Source organism: Cavia porcellus, unplaced genomic scaffold (assembly GCF_034190915.1).
Source record: "Cavia porcellus strain 051 isolate PalLab524CR breed Dunkin Hartley unplaced genomic scaffold, mCavPor4.1 scaffold_25, whole genome shotgun sequence".
In the NCBI taxonomy this organism is placed as follows: domain Eukaryota; kingdom Metazoa; phylum Chordata; class Mammalia; order Rodentia; family Caviidae; genus Cavia; species Cavia porcellus.
Window position 1 is genome coordinate 37,297,244 of NW_026947508.1, and position 18,654 is coordinate 37,315,897.

The following is an 18,654-nucleotide window of genomic DNA, read 5'->3' on the forward strand; positions in this document are numbered from 1 at the left end:
TGCCCTGTGTCCATAGTAATAAGTGTCTTCAAATGGCAGGTCAAGCCCTAGTATCCTACTTTACCCTGCATTGAATACCATGTCATCTTTGAGGTTTCTCTTGTGTCACAGCCTCTCTTCCAAGCTGTTTGCATCTCCAAGACAGTGAACTACCCTTTTCTGTGTTAACACTCAGCCCTATACATAAAAACAGTTGTTTTGGGGGCTATTGTTTTACGATAACTGGTGTATGATCTCCATGGCTAGGTAGCTTTTATTGTATGGAAACAGAAGCTAAGAGGGACTAAACGATGTAGGCATGCAAGAATATAGTGACAGAGTGTTAGAACTGATGCTTACTCTGCCTTTCCAATTTGGATTTTAAACTTTTCCTTTTTTCTTTCTTTCTTTCTTTCTTTCTCTTTCTTTCTTTTCTTTCTTTTCTTTCTTTCTTTCTTTCTTTCTTTCTTTCTTTCTTTCTTTTTCTTTTTTTTTTGACAAGGTCTTGTGCTGTAATTTGGGCTGGCCTTGAACTCACATCAATTCTCCTGCCTCATGAGGATTACAGGCACGCACCACCACACCTGGGAACTTTTCCTTCTCACAATGTTCCAGAATTCCTTCTACTACTATAGCCATCACAGTCTTTTTTTGAGGGAGGATATAGTCCTTCTGTTCCTTGTGTTTAAATTTTTTAAAATAATTTTTATTGTGTATATTGAAGCCATACATGTTGCCATGTATACAGTAAACAGATTACTAGAGTATAGCAAATCAATACCCAGCGTCTCAGTTATTGTTTGTGATAAGAACAGCTAAACTCTATTCATTTCGCACAAATCCCACAGGCAGCATGTTGGGTCAGTTGCTTCTCCACCTTTTAACACTTTGTAAAAGCTAAACTCTTTCCCCCACCTCCTCCACCCCTTTCTGGCAACTAGCTATTGAGTTTTGTTCTCTCCCCAGTTCTATGTCCCTTCCCCGCCGAACACTTTAAAGAAGCATTTTGGAATCTGAGATTGAGCGGGGATGAGTCACTGACCCAAGACTTGTAAGAAGTGGTAGTGACTTTAGTTTTAGCTAACCTCCAGACTTTAGCTGCAGTCCGAAAATAACTCTTTCTTCACTTTCACTCTATCCTCTTGCTGACTCTACTCAAGCGGCTCAGCAAGATTCCTGGGTTGGGATTTTTATGACCTTGATTCTAGTGTCAGGTGAAAACCTCCAAACTGGGTCTGGTGCTGCATTTGGAAGGCTGAGGCAGGAAGACTGCCTTGAGTTCAAGGCCAGCTTGAGTCACATAGTGTGCTTAAGAAGGCAGCCTGGATACATAGCAAGACTGTCTCAAAAAACAAGCAGCCCCGTTGACTACTAGCTTTAGTTTCTTTCAATGGGTAACATCAGTTTTGTCTATCCCCTTAAATACTTGAGCCAGACTGTTTGTTAGTACCCTTCTCCCTATAGTCTCTCAGATAAAGTTAGGCTCTGGACAACAAAGACTGGGAATAAGGCCAGTGTTTACTGTTACTGAGGATCCACCCAGCAGACCAACAAAGAATCAGGAATTTCTAATTCCTTCAGCAATTTGGAGCTCTGAGAACATCTATCCACTCAGGAAAGCTGGGAAAGGTGGCCTGCTCTTTGGGATACCATTTTCCTTATCCCAGTGTATTATAATTATGTAATCCACTTGCTTCCTACTATCCTATGAGGGCTTTTTTTTTTTTTTTTTTTTTGAGACCGGGTCTTGCTATGCAGATCAGGCTGGCCTTGAGCTTACTTTGTAGCCTAGGCTGGTCTCGAACTCGAAACAATCCTCCTGCCTCAGCCTCCCGAGTACTGGGATTACAGGCAGGAGCCACCACGCGCCCGCTACCCTATGAGTTCTTAAACTATATAATCTGTATCTTATTCTATTCATTGATATCTTCCTGGCCAAGCCATTCTGCACATAGAAAATGAAGCCTCTGGCTTCTATCATTGTCCTACTACTTTCTGCTCTTAGCAAAGCAAGCCAGAATGAATCTTAGTCAAGATTCTTACAACGGCCTGCAAGATTCCTTTTCTGTTCTGATCTTCCAATCTTATTTTCTAATTGTCCTGGCCTCTTCACTATTTCTAACATTTTCAGGAATGCTTCTGCCACATCTGCATGGTTCCTTCCTTCAATTCCCCCAAGTCTGGTTAAAATTGTATTATAAATGGGGTTCACCCTGATAGCTCGATTTATTGTTTCATTGTTTCTTCTTCTAGTGTTCCTTATAACCCTTAGCCTATTTTTTCCTAGAGCTCTCAACACCTATTTCACAATTCTGTCCCCTAGAATAAAAGCTCCAAGAGGTAGAGTATTTTTCTCTCTTCTCATTGACACTTCTTGAGCACTAAAATACCTTAGAAGGGCTAGGGATTTAGCTCAGTGACAGCGCCTACCTGGCAAGTGTAAGGTCCTAGGTTCGATTCCTGGTACCCTTTCATCCAAAAGTACTGCAGAATCTGCGAACTAAGTAGTGATTGGCAAATATATGTTGGGTGGACGAGAAAATGAATGTTGAGAATCTTGTTAGAGTACTATAAAGAAAAGGTGTTATGTGACGACTTTGAATCCCCAGGGACGCAGGGCATGGAGTTGCTTGGCAAAGGGCAGGTGTTTAATATTTGCTGAAGGAATGGAGTGCTCAGATCTTGAAATACTGGAAGTCTTTATCTGATCTCTTTGACAGAAAAATAACTTTCCAAGGCCAAGTCACTCAGGTCTCTCTTATTCCTCTCATCCAATTAACCTAGCGTTTATCTAAAGAATGCCTCCGTATTCAAATATGAAACATTTATGGAGTTTAAGTGTCCTCAGTGCTGTACAGAGAGTAGGTTAATGAAGCAACAGCAAATAATGTATCGCAATGTAATTAAGCGTGCAATTACAGGGAAGATTATCAGTGCTAACAGTTCAGAGACTCAGTGAAGACTGACGCAGAAGTAAATTCCAAAGTCCAGCAGGCGTCGGAAATACCTTTCTTAATGCTCCCTCCACCTGTTGATAGCAGGACTATAACTCAGACAGTGACCCTGAGAGTCTGAAGGCCTTTCAGAGTTCCAAGTCCTTTGTTTAGCAGAGAGAAAATATGACTCCGCAAAAGAAAGGCCGCCGCAGAAGCGGGCCTAGAACCCGCAGCTCGTGAGGTTTTTAAGAGCAAGTGTCCTCAGGGAAGATCCGCTTCTGCCTTCGCAGGGCCCTGTACCTCCTCGGTGTGTGAGGTCGGAAAGGGGCCAGATTTCTTGGTGAAGCTACGGTGCCTGCCACTACGCTGAGGTGGCACAGGTTGGAAGGCAGGGAGAGAGGTCACGAGGCCACATTCCATATGGTGCACGGGATCCCTGGAAACGGTCCGGGGCCGCAGGTCCTAGCAATCATCGACTGCGGGGCAGCTTTTGCCACCTGCATTCCCCAGACGTCACTCTGAGGGACAGGGACCAAAATCGCACGGAACTGTGCGCGGCAATTGTTAACACCAGTTACGCGGCGGTAGAGCCACTGAAGTCCCAGGGCACTATTTGCCTTGGCGGAGGAATCCAGTGTAAGTCGCGAGATCGCGGAGGGCCCTGACGCTACCGCCGCTGCCGCCGCCGTCGCCGACGCCAGTACGGTGGCGCAGAGACGTCGCGGGAGGCGAGGGAGGCGGGGGCGTGGGGGGGCGTGGGTCGGTAAGTAGTTCCGGGTGCGCGGCCCCGGATGTTGGCTGCTCCCGCTGCCGCCGCCGCTCTCGGCGCTGCTTCGGGCCCTGGCGGCTCACAACAGGCGCTATTGGGACCCTTCTTAGGGGGCGGAGTCGCACGCAGCGGCCGGGGGCTCGGCCGGGCCGTCCCGGCCTGCGCAGCCTGAGGTGAGTGCCAGGCGCCCGCGCCGCCGGGCCGGGGCGACGGGCGAGGAGGCGGGGCTGGGGCATCTCCCGGGACCGAGGCAGGGGTTGCCCTCCGCGAGACGCTTTCTGCTTTCTCAGCCGCTGCGCGCTGCGTGGTGAGCGGCGGGCGGGGCGGGGGCTCTGGCCGGGCCTGGCGGGGCGCGAGGCTTGGGTGCCTCCCTCCCCCACGGCGCTTCTCAGCTGCTGCTGCCCCTCAGCTGGGGAGCGGCGGCTCCGCGCCTCCGGCCCCTCCCCCAGATGGGGCCCGGGGGAACCGGACGTAGATCGCTGAGCTCGGAGTCCGAGGGCAGCGGGCGTCTCCTCTCCGCGACTCGCGCCCTCGTCTGGGCCAGCCCCCGGGCCCCGGCGCGATGCGAGTCCTTCTCTTCAAGCCTCTGGGCGCTTTTCGGTCCGGAAGGCGGCTAGTACCTTGTGCCTTCGGGGTGCCCTTCGGCGGAAGAGGCCCTCGCGAGGGGCCTGCGTTCCCGCCCATTCTTTCGCTGTGTCCTTTGCTGGCATTGGGGCAAAGGCAGCCGTTCCTTGCGGATGTGTTGGTGTCCTGTGTGTGTTGCATCCTGCCCACGTGGTAGGGTGTCCCGTCCCCCCCATCCTCTCCATTTTTGCAGCTGGTGAAGAGGGAGGTTAACGGGATGGTTTTTCCTTTGGTGATTTCCTACGGGTGATGTGGAAAGTGCTAAGGTCAGTTTGCTTTGCAGAGCCCTACAGTTGGTTAGATAGAAGAAACCAAGAGTTTTGTACTCTCTGAAATTGAAATCAGTAAGGGACATACCAGAGCTTAGTTTCATTGACTTTTTTTCTCATCTCCCATCAGCTCTTCTTTCTCTTCTCTCGATCCTAAAATGAGAATAAGCTCCTGTTACTGGTGCTTTGATGCGTATAGTTTTCATATTTCTGTTTTATTTTTTGTGTGTATGATTGGCAGAGGTTTTCCATTTTGGTTGTTGCACTAGTTTATGGCGTTCCTAGATGTATTTATTCCTGAATGAGTAGAGTTGGGGATTGTATCATGTATTTTCTTTTTCCTAACAATTATTTTATTTTTCCTTCTACTGTATTTTGTTCCCTCGTGAAGAAGCATACATGTCATATAGGTGTGTTATATATAGTTTTTTCTTGCAAGATAGCAGTAGTTTCACTTAGTTTCCTTTTTTGTGGAAGTCCTTTTATTTCACTTTTCTTTCTGTTGACTATGTTGGACTCTAGACACCGGTTTAGAAACATGCGGTTTGTATACTTTTTTCCCTCCTATAATGTCCTTTCCAGGTTAAGTTTCCATCGTCCTGTGTTTAGCTTTTTTGAGACCACAGATTGCTCTCTTTACAGGGAAGAGACTACTGTAACAGTGAGAGAAATCTTTCATTCCTTCTAGACCTTAGCACATACTTACAGAAAAGCAGTACATCTCTTAGAGTTTTGTTTCTTCCCTAACTGGGTGGGGTATATAAATGTGGTTGACTTTTTTAGTTTCTTAAGTAAATCTGAGAAGTTGTCTTTTTCTGGTCTTGTGTTGGAGTTACCGAGAGAATCTTGTTCTTGGCTTTGTGCTGCTGAAGATCCTGGAGAGTTTCTCATTCCATTATGAGATTTTTTTGGATGAAGCCAGAACATAATTATTTTGGCCTTTTTAGTTAGTTAGTTTGGGTGAAATAAAAAATTTTACTGTTTCGAAGTCACTCAGTTCCTAAATAGCTAGCATTCTGTTGTTTTTCATATTATGTAGTCTTTTTGAGAATGAATTAAAATCATGTGTGTGTGTGTTATTGGAAATTGAACTCAGGCCTTCATATTGAATTGTATCTCAGCCCTTCTAGAAAATTTTTTTATTTCAAGACTAAGTTTTGCGAAGTTGCCCAGGCTGGGGTTGAATTTGGAGTCACCCTACCCAGCTTCCAGAGTGCTGAGATTAGAAGAGTGCACCATTATACTAGCCTTGAGTTATATTTCTAATAATTGTTTTATTTCTTTTATTGGGTATAATTGTTAGTATAGTCTTCCTTTTTCTTTCTACATAGAACAAAAACACTGAAATACAGATCGTGCCTGCTTTTACTGTGCTAAGTTATGGGTGGGGCAGTGGAAAGCAGTGATTGTCTTTTGATACAATGTGAAACATTTTTTAGTAAGTCAGTCAACATTTGTGTACTGTACTTCTGCAAAGGACCGAGCTGCCTATTTGTGAAGTAGTCTTATGAAAAAACTTGGAAACTAAAATAGGGGTCTCTTTGAAAAACTCAACAGTTGTTGAAAGAGGAACAGAAGTTTCTTTTGTTGGAGAAGCAGCGCTTGTACATCAAAATCACTGAACAACCAGGTATGGTGGTGCCTGCCTGTAATCCTAGCACTTGGGAGGCTAAGGCAAGGAAGATTGCTGTCAATTCAAGGCCAGCCTGGGCTACATAGTAAGTTTAAGGCTACCCTGAACTAGATAGCAAGACCCTGCCTCAAAAAACGAAAACAAACAGACAACCTACAAAATCACCAAATAACATCCAACTCCTGTTTGAGTTAAAAGTGCAACCAAGGTCAAAGATTTATGTGATATGTGAGAAAAATTCACAAAGTGGAAAGAGTTTTTCCAGGAAATCAAAGAGGCATGTGCAAAGGCAGAGAAATGGCAATAGACAAAAAATATGAAGGACCTTGACTGTCACAGATAATCTGTATTGGTGAATAGTAAGTGAAGTTGGGATTGATGAGGGTGTTCATGGAGGGTCTTTCAAGGATAGAGTTAGTTTGATCGGGTACTCTAATTCTCTTCAGAAAGTGGGGAGACCAAGGCAAAAGGGTCGTTGCAAGTTTGAGGCCAGCCTGGGCTAGGAAAGTGAGCTCAACGCCAGGCTGAACTGCCTAGTGAGACCCTGTCTCAAAAAGCCAAAAAACAAACAAACAACAAAAAGAAGGAGTAAGATGTCCTGACATATAAGGTACTGGTTGAATAGCTAACATTAAGTACTTATGTATGCCAGACATTTTTCTGAACTATGTGTATTACCTTACTGAAATGTAAGGGACTTCAGGCAAGTTACTAAACCTTATGCATTTAATCATTATCTAGAGAAAGGAAATGCAGATTTTGTAGTGACTGGACTATAACTGGTAGTAAAATGTGAGTAGATATGTATAAGATGGGAAGTATAATGGAGAAGGCTTTGAGCTTTGGAATTTTGAGTCACATAATAGACTAATAGGTAAAACATTCTGAGAAGAATCAGGAAGTACATTAGTGGCACAGAAACCAAAGATAGGAAGATTTTTCCACCACAAAGGTTGATAGTACCAAATTCAGTCTTCCAGTTCAGACACAGTGACTATAGTGAAGACTGTTGAACTAGACCAGGAGGAGGTGATTCATAACCATAGAATTTTGAAAGGAAAGATAATAGATGCCAGATTTGTTATTAGTAGGATTTGTAGAGATATAATGGTCTCATGATAATTTTCATTATTTTTTCCTAATGCCTACCTCAGCCTGGGTCTCAGTCTAGTTCACATGTCGGAGCTCACTAATTTTTTTTTTTTTAAAAAGTGTTTGAGACAATTCTAATTTAGCAGTTCTCTTCTTAATCTTTTCAGAACAGCTTTATGTATTGAGATAAAATTTACATTCCATAGAATCTATCTATTTAAAGTATACAGTTCAGTGGTTTTTAGTGTCTTCACAGAGGACAACCATAACCACAGCAGTTTTTAGAATAACATTTCAAAAAGAAATTTGGCTGGACGTGATGGCACATGCTTATAATCCCAGCTCTCTAGGAAGCTGAGGCAGGAGGATAACAAGTTCAAACCTATTCTGGGAAACGTAGCAACTTAATGAGGCCATGTCTCAAAAAAATGTACTGGCTCAGTGCAAGGCCCTCGGTTCTCGATTCCCAGTGTCACGAAAGGGGGACTCTTGTATCCATTAGCAGTCACCTCCCCAACTCCATACACACATAGTCCAAAGCAAGTCAGTAATGTATTTAACATGTCTATTGATTTGCTGGTTCTGTACATTTCCTATAAGGGGAGTCATGCTGTTTTCATTTCAGTCTTTTGTGTCTGACCTCTTTTGCTTAGTGTGTGTTTCAGTGGTTATCCATGTTGTATGTATCAGCAGTTCCTTTTCATTGTCAAATAATATTTTATTATGTTAATGTACTACATTTTTGACTGTTCGTCAGTTGATGCACATTTAAGTTTCTTATTCATCTTCATCAGTTCTTCACATTACAGTCTTTGTAGCCTTCCTGGCAGATTATAACCTCTGTTGTACATTTTAGTAGGCCTTAGGGGTATGAAAATGAGTAATACATGGGCCCTGAGCATTTATTTAGAGCTTGAATGGATTGGGTATGTTTTCTCATGCATTATCTCATTTGATCTCACAATAACCCTATAATGTAAAATGAGCAGTTTGAAATTTGGGTCGGGAGGCTTGCACATTTAAGTCTGTGGAGCAGTAATGGAGCAAATAATTTTTGGCTTGTGTTTGTGCTGTTTCTTCTAGTATGTGCTGCTTTTCTAATTTAGAGGATCCCCACGAAAAATTCTAGAGACTTAACAGGGATTACTTACTTGAGTAGTCACTGAATTTTAATGATTAATCTTTAGCATGTCAAGACTTCAGACTTTGTCTTTCAGAACTTTAATAGGAATTAAGATGGTGATGACAATAATGATAAATAATAATGGCTAACATTTTTTGAGGCGTTACTGTTGGCACAAAAATGATGTAAATACTTTTATTATATAATCCTCCCAACTCCTAAGAGGTAGATTTTATTATCATCAAAGTGTTACAGATGAGGAAATAGGCATAGAAGGATTAAGTCGCTTGTTCAGAGGTACATAGCTAGGAATAAAGAGCCAGGATTTGAACCCTTGCTGTCTGTTTTCAGAATTTAGTAGCTCTTAATCACTGCACTGTTCTGTTTACTAGTTATAAATTAAAAGAGAGTAATATTCCAAGTAAGAGCATGACTAGGAATATGCAGATAGGATTTTACCAAAGTTAACTTGACATTGCATCCACCTTTTCTTTAAATATGGACCTAACATTGTAACATTATAGTATACAAAGATAAATGCTTAAATATTTGGGTATATTGTTTTTGTTTGTCCTTGCTAATAGTCTCTCAGCTTAGAAATCACATTGTTTTCACTGCTCTCTTGGCTTTTTAGTTGTTTTGCTTTCCATATAGTCACTATTAGGAAACCTGGGCTTGCGACAGCTAATGCTCATTTTTAACCTTTCCAAAGCCTTCTTTTAACTGTTAAATTTTTTTTCCACTTTGAACAATTAGCCTTTCAGTCATAGAGAGGGAGATAATTCTTTACCTACTCCATTCCAAATCAGAAAATACTGCATCACAGTGGCATTTTATAACAATTGTTAAAAATTTTGATGATCTTAATTGGCATAACTGGGTCTTAGTGCACAAATAATAAAAGCACAGTCTTTTGGTTTAAAGAGATTGACTTACACTGAAATTGGAAAAGGCATCTGCTGTACAGGATTTTTGATTTAATAGAATTTGTTATAACCAGATCAGCAAAGCATTATTACTGTGGACCATCTGTTGGGATATGGAAGTAGCTTTGTTACATGGAACCAGATGTTATACTTATGTTTTTAACAGCATTCTATGTATTTTAAGTACATTTTGTTCTTAGATACCTTCTACTGTTATTCTACTTGACATACATACTAACTGATAACCTGAGAATGTGATGTTTTTCAAGTGTGATGTTTTCTATAGAATTAGGATAAAATATATGAGACACAGTAATTCATGTGATATGAAACTTTAGTACTACGAGATAAAAGATAAGTATGAATATATGTTATGGGACAGTAACATAGAACCCAATTCAGTAAGAACTCTTACTTTGACACCATTGATAGGCTTAGATTCAAATAATTTCTTTCCTTTTTTCTGTTTAAAATTTTTTTGTTGATACTGAGAATTGAACTCAGAGCCTTGTATATATGAGACCTGTGTTCTGCCACTGAGCTACATCCCACTACCTCCCCTGCTTTCTTTTTTATTTAATTTGAGACAGGGTCTTGAGATACGTTACCAAGAGTTTCCTCAAACTTTTGATCTTTCTGCCTCAGCCTCCTGGGGTTATAGGTATGTGCCACCATGCCCAGCTCTAATAATTTCTAGGTTACTTTGGTTGCTTGAAGAATTTTATTATAAATCTAAAGTGATTTCATTTTGGTGTAATTAGACCTACATTAACACTGTACTGACTTATTTCCCGTCATTAAGGGGTGAAGTAGTCTGTAATGAACGCAAATTTTCAGAGTGTAATTAGACGAGCTAATGTTAGAACATAATCATAGAGACTTTTTAGAGACTCCAAACACTATGTTGTCTATTTTTTATTATTTTCAAGTCATGTGTAGAGAGAGATGGTCACAGATTCTGTTAAAAACTTAGCCCTACCTATGATGACCCTGTAGGAAACTACATAATCAGCTGACTTTAGTTTTGACCTGGGGTACAAAGTTAAAAGCATAACTAAATTTTTCCTAGATAGAGTCCTTTTTTGGGTGGGGATGTATATTAGGAATCAAACTCAACCTCTCGCTTGCCCACCAGGTGCTGTGCTGCTGAGCTATATCCCTGGCCTAGGTAGAATCCTGCTCAAGTGACATAGTGTCAGATTGATCACCTAATTGATTGAATTTTGTGCTGATGTAATTGTATTAAAAAACCTCAAAACTTGGAATCATTTTCTTCCCATGTTTGAGGCCTAACCTTTCTTTAATAACATTAATAGGATAGCTTTCTAATAACTGAGATTTACAAGAGAAATAGATGAGGGGGGTAGACAGCTAGAATTCAACTAAGAAAGTTTCAAATTTTGTTTGCTTAGAAATGAGATTGGAGTGGTATATTGGAAATAGGTTATTGTTAACATGCTAGATTTTGGCTGATGAATATACAGGTATTAAATTATTAAAAATAACTTTTAAAGGCGTTTGTGGCTTGGCTGTACACTTCTGGAAATTATTTAAAGTGACAGCAGCCAGATACCCAGCTACTGAGAGTTCTGGACCCTCTGAAAGAAGCTGGAACACAGTGTTGAGAGCTATTGTACCCTTTGAAAGAAGATGGAACAGTGTTGTAGCAGGAAGTGAATGACATGGCGTTGGTTTCTGCTGGTGTGGTTATGTCTGTGAATCTGTGACATACTTAGGAATAGACAGGTAAAATGTGTTGTAGATGAATGGTTTTGTTTTATCATGTATTCATGGAGAGCAGCCACCAGAGAAATGCTGTCTTTACCAGTCAGAGGAAACCTTATTGAACGTTGTTTATTAGAGAGCATTTGTGTTTTTGAAACATTTTCATCTTATATTTGGTTGAATTTTATTGAGTTTGTTACAGTTTGGAGCCTCACAGAAGCCCTTTGATTGATGTAGGTAGGGCAAGTAATACTCTTGATAAATGGAGAAACTGAAGCTAAGATTTACTTAGTGACACTCACTTAATAGGGGAGCAGACATTAGAGCCCAAACTCTGCATTTCTTTTCTAGACTTGTACTGTCAAATTTAGGAGTCGTAAAACTAGTGGGCAACTTCCTTAAATGTAGGTCAATTTTTCATTCTTTGGAAGCATTCTGACTAAATCTGCATTCTGTGTCTTTAGAATTCTGGAGGTGAGGATGGGAAGAACTTAGAATAGAAACTCTTAAGGATTGCCAAACAAATTAGGTCTTATTTTGTGAAAGTACGTTGAGAAATTATTTGGAACATGGTTCTACTGAGGGTGCCTGGATTACTGCCACAGCATGAAATCTGTTGTCTCTTGCATGGTGGGCTGGTTATGTAGCCTAAGCTAGTGATCTTCCTGCCTTATTCTCCTCAATTGCTGCGATTACAGGCATGTGTCACCATGCCCAACTGCATGGTGGGTTAGAAGACTGAGAGTATGTAATGTAAAGAAGATGTAACTGAATGGAAAAGACTGGGAGAAAAAGCATAGCAACGAGTAACCTGTCTTTATGTGAGCGTACTTTTATAGTTTAAAAGAAAACAAACTATTTTTTCCAGATGAAAATTTGGAAGAATATGAATGTTAGCACATTTGAAGGGCAGTTTAAAAAGCTGGTATTATCAAAGTATTTTGCTTTCTAAGCAGTTATGAAAATCAATGAGCCTGGTAACTTATTTAATTACAGTCTTGTAGGTCAAGATTCGAGTGAAGTAAGTGGTTTAAGTTTTTGTTAGGTTTTGGTCCTTTCAAGAAATTAATTTTAGTCCTCCAGAGGCAAGCAAAATTTGGTATTGTGGGTTTTGTTTGTTTTGTTTTGTTTTCTTGAGACAAGATTTCACTATGTAGTCCATGCTGGCTTTGAACTCACTATGTAGCCTAGGCTAACCTTAAACTTGTGATCCTCATACCTCACCATCCCAACTGCTGAGATTATAGGCATGTGTCACCACACCTGACTTAAAATACTATTTTTAACTCATAAACATTGGATTTATTCATTTCTCTTACTCGCTCACTTATTTGCCCTCTTGTTATGTGCTGGCATACTGGGGACACAAGTGAAAGCAGAGTTTGCTATCAGCAGAGACTGCAGCTTTTAGTTGGTGAGAGACATCACAGAGATATCTTTGACATATAGAGGTATCCTGCCATTTCTTCTGTTTATGAATTAGAAAGGCAGAATGGGGGCTGGGGATTTAGCTCAGCGGCATAAGCACCTGCCTGCAAGCAGGCAGTGAGTTCGATCCCCAGTACTGATTAAAAAAAGGAAAAAAGACAAACAACAACAACAACAAAAAGGCAGAATGACTAGTTTGCTTATTTAAAGGATTTAATGCTTTTAGCTGTATATTTAGGTAGTTACAATAGTAGCTGATGTCTTCATGATTCTTTATAGAACATTGAAGATCATTGATCTAAATATAAAGAATTTCCTCATCTGAGGAACAGCTTACTGAAGTAGATGATGTAGGCATTCTGATTTGTATCAGGTTTGCTTTGGTAGCCTGATTAAGAAATACTGTATTGACTCTTCTGGAATGGAAACTCTTTTTAGGTTTTTATCCTCCCTATATTCGGTCGTGCTTCCCTTAACAATAAGGATGTGTTCTGAGAAGGGTGTTGTGAGGTTATTTTGACTTTGTAGGAATATCTAAGTGTGCTGTACTTATACAAACTAAAATGATAATGACTTCACTTAGGGGTGATACATTCTCATGAGACCATTGTCGGTGCAACATGTTATGTGGCTTATGGCTGTCCTTATGTTGTACATGAAATGTGGTAGGCATTGTTGTGTATTTCTTATGCTAATAACAGAAAGAATATTTCATGATTAACTTTAAGAATTTTAATATTACAGATAACTTGTATCAAAAGTTACCTTTTGTCTAGTGTAGAGAGATATACTATATAGTAGTTCTTTCTTCATTCAGTGTAGTGAGCTATCTCACTTCAGCACTTCACATAGTCATTTAGCTTTTCTTTTTGTTTCTCTCTTTCTTTTTTTTGGAGGCAGGGTCTCTGTGGTTCAGGATGGCCTTGAACTCACTATGTACCCCCAGGCTGGCATCAAACTTGTGGTGATCCTTCTGCCTCAGCCTTCCAAATGTTGGGTTTACAACTTGTGCCACTATGCTCAATAGTCATTTAGCTTTTCTTTGAATATTATTGTTGCCTGTAGTTGAAAGGTGACAGCTGTAATTGAGTTAAAATTTGCTTCTAATTTCTTTTTGCCTGTTTTTCCATGTGGAATAGCAGAGACTTTGTTTGCCTGTCACAAGATAACATGTTAAATATTTAAAGGTGAATACTCTTTCAGCAAAAAAAAATTTTTTTTTGATACCTGTGCATTCAATACACTGTTCTGGGTGCTATGAGAAACCCAGACGTAATTAAGAGGTGTTTGTTTACAAGGAATGTGAGGAATGTTACAGAAAAAGAGCCTTGGATTTGCCAAGAAGAGAGTGCTTTTGCTTGATGATGATCAAGAAAGCTTTGTGGAAGAGATAGTGGTTGTGATAATATTAGAGATTGGGTTCTCTAATCTGAAGGCATAGTCGAAGATTTAGAAAGGATGGAGGTGAGAGGAGTAGAAAAAGAATCAATCAGGTTGGTTGTTTGCCAGCTATACTCCAGGATATTAAAAATGCTCGTTATTGTATCCTTAGCACCTGAGGGAGTGTTTGTGAAATAATTGAGGCTCAGTAAAGTTTATTTATTGAATGAATGAATAACTTTTCACATTTTAGAAATACTGAATATCCTTTTCTTAGACATTCACAAAGGAGTCTCAGATATTGAACACTTTGATAAAAGAATGATTATCACTTATTTTCTTTTTTTGTACTGGGGATTGAATTTATGACTGCCTCCTTGTACAAGGCAGGTGCTTATGCCACTGAGCTAAATCCCTAGCCATGTCACTTTTTTTTTTTTAGTTTGTAGACATTCTTTTTTATTTTATGGAAAAAAGGTAAAACAATTTCATAACAAAATAGAATAACAGTAGTTGTACGTTACATGTTGTTATCTTTAAAGTAGTTGCTCAGGGCTGGGGATTTAGCTCAGTGGCATAAGTGCCTGTCTTGCAAGCAGGCAGTCGTGAGTTCGATCCCTGGTACCGATAAAAAGGAAAAAGACAAAAAAAATAAATAAATAAATAAAATAAAGTAGTTGCTCAGGGTTCAGGATATAGGTATAAAGATTTCTGCAATTGTTATTAGCACAAACCTTTTGTTGAACTGAGACACTAATAGTATAACTGCCTTGCATTTTCCCCTCTTTTCCTGCTTTTTCAAATGCCCATTAACAATTCTTGAAATAGTCTGAAAAATATTATGCTGGGTCTGTATGTAGAGATGAGATGGAAGTCTGAAGATCAGTGTTTCTACCTGAAACTAAACATGCCCACTTTCTTCAGTCGTTCTGTACTAGCCGTTTGGTTTCTAACCACTTCACTAGTCTGTATCCCTCCCTGCAAGCATTCTAGCTTGTAAGTGTTCTTAACATGAGTAGCTCAAAACAGAATACAGTACTCTGGTATGAACTAACCACAGTGAAGTGTGCATTGGACACGTTACAGTCCTCCTAGATCTGAGTACTATTCTAATAAGGTCTAAGATTGTATTTTGTTTCTTTTTAGCAGTAGCAACTGAGTCATTGCTTTGGCTCATACTCAGTTTTCATATTAATTTACAAGAGGTTCTTTGAGTAGATTTAAAGAGATTTCTTATTAGTATAGCTAACAAAATGAATACCCATTTTCTTCTGATTGACTATATGCTGTTTTCTAAGCACTAGTTCATTCTTAACTTCCTGAAATCAGAGAAAAAAAAAATTGTACAATGCCAGAGTTGAGGGAGTAACATTCAAAAGACTTTGGTACAAGTGCTTTGTTGAGTGTGCTGTAGAGCATATAAAATAATAATGAATTGCCATTTAGCAATCACTGAGATTCAAATAATTAAGGTATTTTCCACGTGTCTCATTTTTTCTTTGTGCCTGAAGTACCTGAAAGAAAAATTGAGACACTTTTTAAAACCTGTTATTAGTATGTATCTCTAAACAAGACATTTTCATGCATCTGTGTTATGATTATAACAAAATCGATTGTCTTCAGTGTCATCTGATATTCAGTTCATAAATCAGATTCCTACACTTGATCTTAGCCAAAAGGCTGAGCTGTGATAAATCAAATTCCTGATTAAAGATACCTTTTTATTATTTGTTTTTAATTGAATCAATATGTAGACCAAGTCTACACATTGCGTTGGTTATGTTTCTTATTTCTTTTATTCTAACAGCAGTTTCTCCTCCTTACTTTTTGATACCATTTGACTCTTTTGGTTCTTTATGTTTTTGTACCAAAGATGCAGATACTGTTACTATCCCTTTTGAAAATGTATTACGTTTTTCTTCTTTTACATCATTTCAGCAAGCAGTTTGGAATGTAATGTCCAAAAGGAGTACTAGGCATTGAGGTAGGTATGAAGGTTAATTTGACCTAGTAGAAGCCAACATTGTAATGGTAGAGACAGCTGCCTCCTGAAATAATACCAAGTGTATTGTTTGCCCTCTTACGGGTCATGCCTTGTTTACAGTAGCCTCCTATTACTTCCCCTTGGATGCTACCAGTGGAATCTTGTACTGATCAGGACCCATGGTTAATTATTGAGTCAATCTAAATTACGCCTATTTTGGGCCTGTCAGTGCTTATACTGTCTCTTTGGGGGAACTAAAGCAAAGTTCATGTTATAGTTACCATGTAGCATTTTAATTCTCCAACAAGGTTATAAACATCATGTCTTATTTTTCCTTGTGGTTCTGAACTTTGAAGAGACCTGATTCATGCAATAGTTCTACTTTTCCCTGAGTCATTAGGACTTTCTGCCATTTAAAAAGCAATAATGCAGATCTTATTCTACAATCTGAATCAGGGATGACAGATAGACATACAGTACATGATTTGCATGTTAGCGCTTCCCCATCACATGGTCCTGGCAATCTACTAATTTCTGGTTGCTTTTAGACACGACTTTCTCAAGCATTTCGGGCATCCACTATCATTTGAACTTGATTGACAAATGATAATGAAACCTTTGTGCTATCCTTGTCCTAAATCAATATTTCCTGAATTAACTGGTAAATCAGAATCACCTGAGATAACTTTTAATTTCCTGGATTTCATTCTAGACTCCTAAAATTTCTAAAAATGGAATAGAAATGATTCATATGAAGTCAGTAATTTTTTTTTTAAAGACTAACTTTGGGGGACACGGGATAGGTAATTTTTATTTTGTTAGAAAATTCTGGTAATGGAGACTATCCTTCTATCTTTGTTACAGTATAGCATTTAGTTACTCTTGACAACCAGTAAATTCTGATGGGTTTGATTTACTCTTCAAGAGTATGGTAGGTCTTTTGCTTTGAATTACACCAGGGAAAGCACATGAATCAAATGCCCAAGATAAAGATACAGGATCCAGAGTAGTGACATGTTGATTTTCTAAATATAACTGAGGTCAGATTTAAAGCCTCAAAACCTTTCAGTCTTCTAAAAGATTATTCTCTGTTTAGTGAATATTTTTAGAAGTTGTTTAAAATGGAGCTCAATGTTTTTGGACTAAACTTGTAGATTTTTAATATTTCATGTATGTTCATTACAGGGGATTTAAACAAACAATGTGATTTAACTTCATATACTTTCATCATATTTCCCATAAAAATAAATCTATACTTTGAAAAAGTTCTTTATTTGACCACACAGTTTGTGTGGTCACTGCATCTTGTGGGTAAATTATTGAGTCTAGTAGAGAGACTGAAACTTCAGGATTATCCTGTGGGTTTTTAATGGCTGGCTCAGAAATAGAATCTTGTGTTATTTACTGAATTATGATTTGGTTTGAAGAGGGTGACCTGTGATCTGTTTATATAAATTGCAGGAAGTAAAGTTAGGAGTTTGGAAGAACTTACGAAGCTTGAATGGGTTTTTTTTTTTCTTGTCTTCTGTTTCTTCCTGGGCCTGATCTTGATTTAGGAAGAGAAGGTATACCCATTGATTAGAGCTTTCAAAAATAACAAACAGCCAATTGTGGCACATGTGTTGTAGGTTCACCACCACTGGGGTAGCCTAAGTAGTTGATTCATAGGTAACAGTAGAATAAGTTCCTTTAGAATAATTTCAGGTGTATGAACTTTTTTGTGGACTGTATGTATATTTTTGTTAAATACGTTTTATGAATGCACGTCACGTTTGGAAATAATAGAGGCCCAGAAAACAAGGGCTACTGAATGGTTCAAGGGAGGGGACTATTGATTTGAAGGTAATTGCTTTTAGTAGAGTTGCTTTCTAGTATAGTCATTACTTTACTTTTCTAGCATTGGGATTTGGGAATGGATCTTGTACTAATGAGAGAAGTGGGAATTAGAACAAATAAGAACATTTGTATAATGCTTCTGAACACTTTTCCCCCAACAACGTTATTGAGATTTAATCATACACCATATAATTTACCTATTTGAAGTGTAGAATTCACTGTTTTTTAGTATATATTCATAGAGTTGTGTAATCATTGCTACATTCTAATTTTAGAACATTCTCCTCTCCTAAAAGAAGCTCCATACCTTCGAGCAATCTCTATTCTCCTTTTACCTCTTCTCTTCCCCCTAGCCCTAATCTGTGTAACGCAACTACTCAGGTATAACCTAATTGCTAATATCAGTTTGTCAGTTGTGGACATTTAATATAAATGGAATCATACATGTGGTTCTTATGACTAATTTCTTTCACTTAGCATGTTTTCAAAGGTTGTGACATTTTGTCAGAGTATTCTATTGCATGGTTATAACACATTTTGTTTATTCATTAGTTGATGGACATTTGGATTTTTTTTTTCTGTTAGGATTTAGTGCTACTAAGAACATTCTTGTTTAAGTTTTTCTGTGGGTGTAGATTTTATATTTTGGGATATTATATCCAAGGAGCAGAATTGCTGGTTCATATGGTAAATCTATGTTTAACTTTTTGGCAAATCACCAAACTGTTTGCCAGAGGGGCTATGCTATTTTGGATTTCTGCTGGCAACACATGACAGTTTCAGTTTCTACATATCTTTGCAACACTATTATCTTTCTTTTAAAAAAGCAATCCTGGTGGGAATGAAGTAGTATATTACTGTAGTTTGGATTTACATTTCGCTGTGACTAGTGATGATCAACATTTTTTCATGTGTTCATTGGACATTTGTGTATTTTCTTGTAAATATGG

At 39.0% G+C, this 18,654-nt stretch overlaps 1 protein-coding gene across 14 annotated transcripts in view; it reads left to right on the forward strand.

Moving 5' to 3' along the window:
* The first annotated feature begins 3,697 nt into the window (after nucleotides 1-3,697).
* Nucleotides 3,698-18,654, forward strand: part of LOC100730783 (forkhead box protein J3) — a 181,465-nt gene continuing 166,508 nt past the window's right edge. For 11 of the 14 annotated variants that reach the window (XR_010043134.1, XR_010043133.1, XM_063236303.1 and 8 more), the window contains exon 1: nucleotides 3,698-3,857. Coding sequence is in view for 1 of the 14 variants with exons in the window: in XM_063236311.1 (XP_063092381.1) it covers nucleotides 4,558-4,574 (17 nt within the window). In the remaining 13 variants the exon portion in view is untranslated. Of the gene's footprint in view, nucleotides 3,858-4,399; nucleotides 4,575-4,598; nucleotides 6,208-18,654 lie in introns of those variants that run through there. The other 3 variants (XM_063236304.1, XM_063236311.1, XM_063236305.1) reach the window with 2 other exon arrangements.